At 38.5% G+C, this 2,948-nt stretch overlaps 1 protein-coding gene across 3 annotated transcripts in view; it reads left to right on the plus strand.

Moving 5' to 3' along the window:
• The window catches only part of LOC123973725 (transmembrane protein 163-like), a 66,918-nt gene that overhangs the window by 60,057 nt on the left and 3,913 nt on the right, over positions 1–2,948 (plus strand). For all 3 annotated transcript variants that reach the window (XM_046053973.1, XM_046053974.1, XM_046053975.1), the window contains exon 6: positions 1,777–1,888. In XM_046053973.1, the coding sequence (XP_045909929.1) occupies positions 1,777–1,888 (112 nt within the window). The remainder of the gene's footprint in view (positions 1–1,776; positions 1,889–2,948) is intronic.

Genomic DNA, 2,948 nt, shown 5'->3' on the forward strand with positions numbered 1-2,948 from the left:
AACCAGAACAAAGAAATATGACCACATTACTCCTATTTTAGCTTCATTACACTGGCTCCCAGTATGTTTTAGAATTTACTTTAAAATTCTATTGATCACTTTTAAAGCTCTTCATGGCCTCTCGCCTTGTTATATTTCTGACCTTTTAGTCCCATACGCACCAGCACGTACCTTGAGATCCTCGGGCAGAGGTCTGTTGTCTGTTCCAGAGTCTCGACTGAAAACTAAAGGGGACAGAGCGTTTGCTGTCAGGGCCCCGAGGCTCTGGAACAGCCTGCCCGAGGAAATCAGGTCGGCTGAGTCGGTGAACTCTTTTAAGTCCCTTCTTAAAACATACTTTTATAGGAGAGCTTTTCCGATCTTATTTGACTTATCTTATTTTATCCCTTTTATTTTATTGTATTTTACTAATTTTATATTAAATTTTCATGCTCTTATCTTTTTTGTATTATTCTTTACACTTGTTAAAGCACTTTGTAACTTGTTTTTGAAAAGTGCTCTACAAATAAGGATTATTATTATTATTATTATAAATACTCTTAAGACCATGTGCACCCACACTCACTCGCTGGATCTATGCTACCCAAGCTTCATGAACCAATAAGAATGTTATGGTGTAAACTCTCCCACCCAAACAGTTGCAACAAAAATCAAGCACAGTCTCTCCAAAGAGTCTAATCAGGGAAGTTAAGTGAAGTGAGTGGGTGAGTGTGTAGTGCCTTTACTAAATACATTATATAATTACTGGTCAGTAATTCATGTCAACAACTTCAATATTCAGACTAAGAGATGGCAGCAACGTGACATGTAGGAGAGGCAAAGAAGAATACTGGCAAGTTAGGCTAATGTTAACACTCATATTATAATTTTTTTGCAAAGAGGACATTAAAAGAGAAGTTCAAATAAAGTAGGAAAACACTTAACTTGAAACTTGATTCATGTGCATGTAAATCCTACAGACATTGCCAAACTTCTTTGACTCCTTTTTGATGGAAGACATTTTGATTTGTCACAGTAGGAATAGCACCGCTGTAACAAAAAAAAAATGTTTTAATAAATTATGGCTGATTTCCATTTAGCTGCATTAGATATGGGGTCTTGCTATTGTGCATGCTGGCTCACCTTCACAGTGCCATGGCTTACTAGGACAAAGCCATCGTTAATTTTTTTAGTAACACCTGTGCTTTCCCTTCTCAGAGTCAGTCTGCTCTGAAACAGGCCTGTCTGTTTGTGTGACACAAACTATGCACATTGCTATATTTGATCCAAATGTGTTATAAATAGCCCTGACCAAAAGTCTAGTGAAGAAAGGTGAGGTCCATTTTCACAGTCTCCTACTGTCCCAGTTTATCTTTTATTTTTCCTCTCATTGTTGTCTGTGTCTCTCTCCCCTTCTGTTGGGCCAATTACATTGGAGGGGGAGGCCCTCTGGGGTCTAGCGTTGGTTTTTGCTGAGTCAGTTGGAGACTTAAGTTGAAAACACCAGAGACTCACATCACTTAAGAGATGTCATCTGTATGACCTTCGGATTAATGCACCAAGTCTGTATATACAGTATATTATTAATGGTTGAGCTGACAAAAGCTTTGTGGGTCATTCCGTCTGACTGATCACGTTGGCGATCCACGCAGTGTCTGTACAGCCTGAGCTTCCTCTCAGTTTGTTTGCTTGCTTTATCTTTAGCCTTTCCCCCTTCATCAGCCAGCACACAAAGTTTACCACAACCTATTAACAAATAATCTGCTTTTCTATCTTCTCCTCCCTGTCTGTCTGTAGGATGACTTTCTCTTCAGTGTGTCTATAGTGAGTGGGCTCACGTGTGCTGTGCTGGCTGTGGCCAAGTTCATGCTGGGAAGAGTGCTGACTAGCAGGGCACTTATCACTGATGGTATGGTACACAAACACACACACACACATAGTTAAATATAAATAAATGAATAGCACACCAAACTAAGAGGTCTTTACAACGCATTTGACTCACTCAATACAGACAAATGCCCAGGAAAATATTCTGTAACTCATAAGACATTTCTTTTGCCTACTGCTGATAATCAATGTCTGTGTCTCTCTCCTGCTGGTGACAAGTAGTTGAGGGAGAAAAATATGGCTTTAAAAATGATTTTGAGTTTTAGAGGATGTAGTGTTGAAGGATACTGTAAATATAGGGACAGGGGGTGCTCAACAGGGACAAAAAGAAGCTAAAATGTTGTTGAAACCATGTGCATTTATTTTCATATTATAGTATATTTATATAAATTAAAACAATTCACGTTAAGATGTTTAAATGAAACATTAACATATAAATATTTAATAATATTTAGTAATATTAAACTTTTTTTTTTTTTTTACAAACAGTGGTAGATTTATTCAGATCCTTTACTTAAGTAAAACAAGCAATATCAATGCACAGAAAACTAACCCTAACCCTACAGTGGGGGAAATAAGTATTTGACCCCTTGCTGATTTTGCAGGTTTGCCCACTTACAAAGAATGCAACGATCTATAATTTTAATCATATGTACATTCTAACAGTGAAAGACAGAATCCCAAAGAAAATTCCAGAAAATCACATCATATGAATTTATTAAAATTGATAACCATCTGATGAAGATTTGACCCCCTGGACAAACAGCATGTTAATATTTTGTAGAAAAGCCATTATTGGCCAGCACAGATGTCAAACGGTTTTTATAGTTGGTGACAAGGTTTGTGCACATTTCGGCAGGGATGTTGGCCCACTCCTCCCTGCAGACAGCCTCCAAATCATTCAGGTTCCGAGGTTGTCGCCTGGCAACTCGAATTTTAAGCTCCCTCCAAAGATTTTCAATTGGATTCAGGTCTGGAGACTGGCTAGGCCACTCCAGAACCTTGATGTGCTTCTTCTTCAGCCACTCTTTTGTTGCTTTGGCGGTGTGCTTAGGGTCGTTGTCGTGCTGAAACACCCATCC

This window comes from Micropterus dolomieu, linkage group LG07 (assembly GCF_021292245.1).
Source record: "Micropterus dolomieu isolate WLL.071019.BEF.003 ecotype Adirondacks linkage group LG07, ASM2129224v1, whole genome shotgun sequence".
Lineage (NCBI taxonomy): Eukaryota > Metazoa > Chordata > Actinopteri > Centrarchiformes > Centrarchidae > Micropterus > Micropterus dolomieu.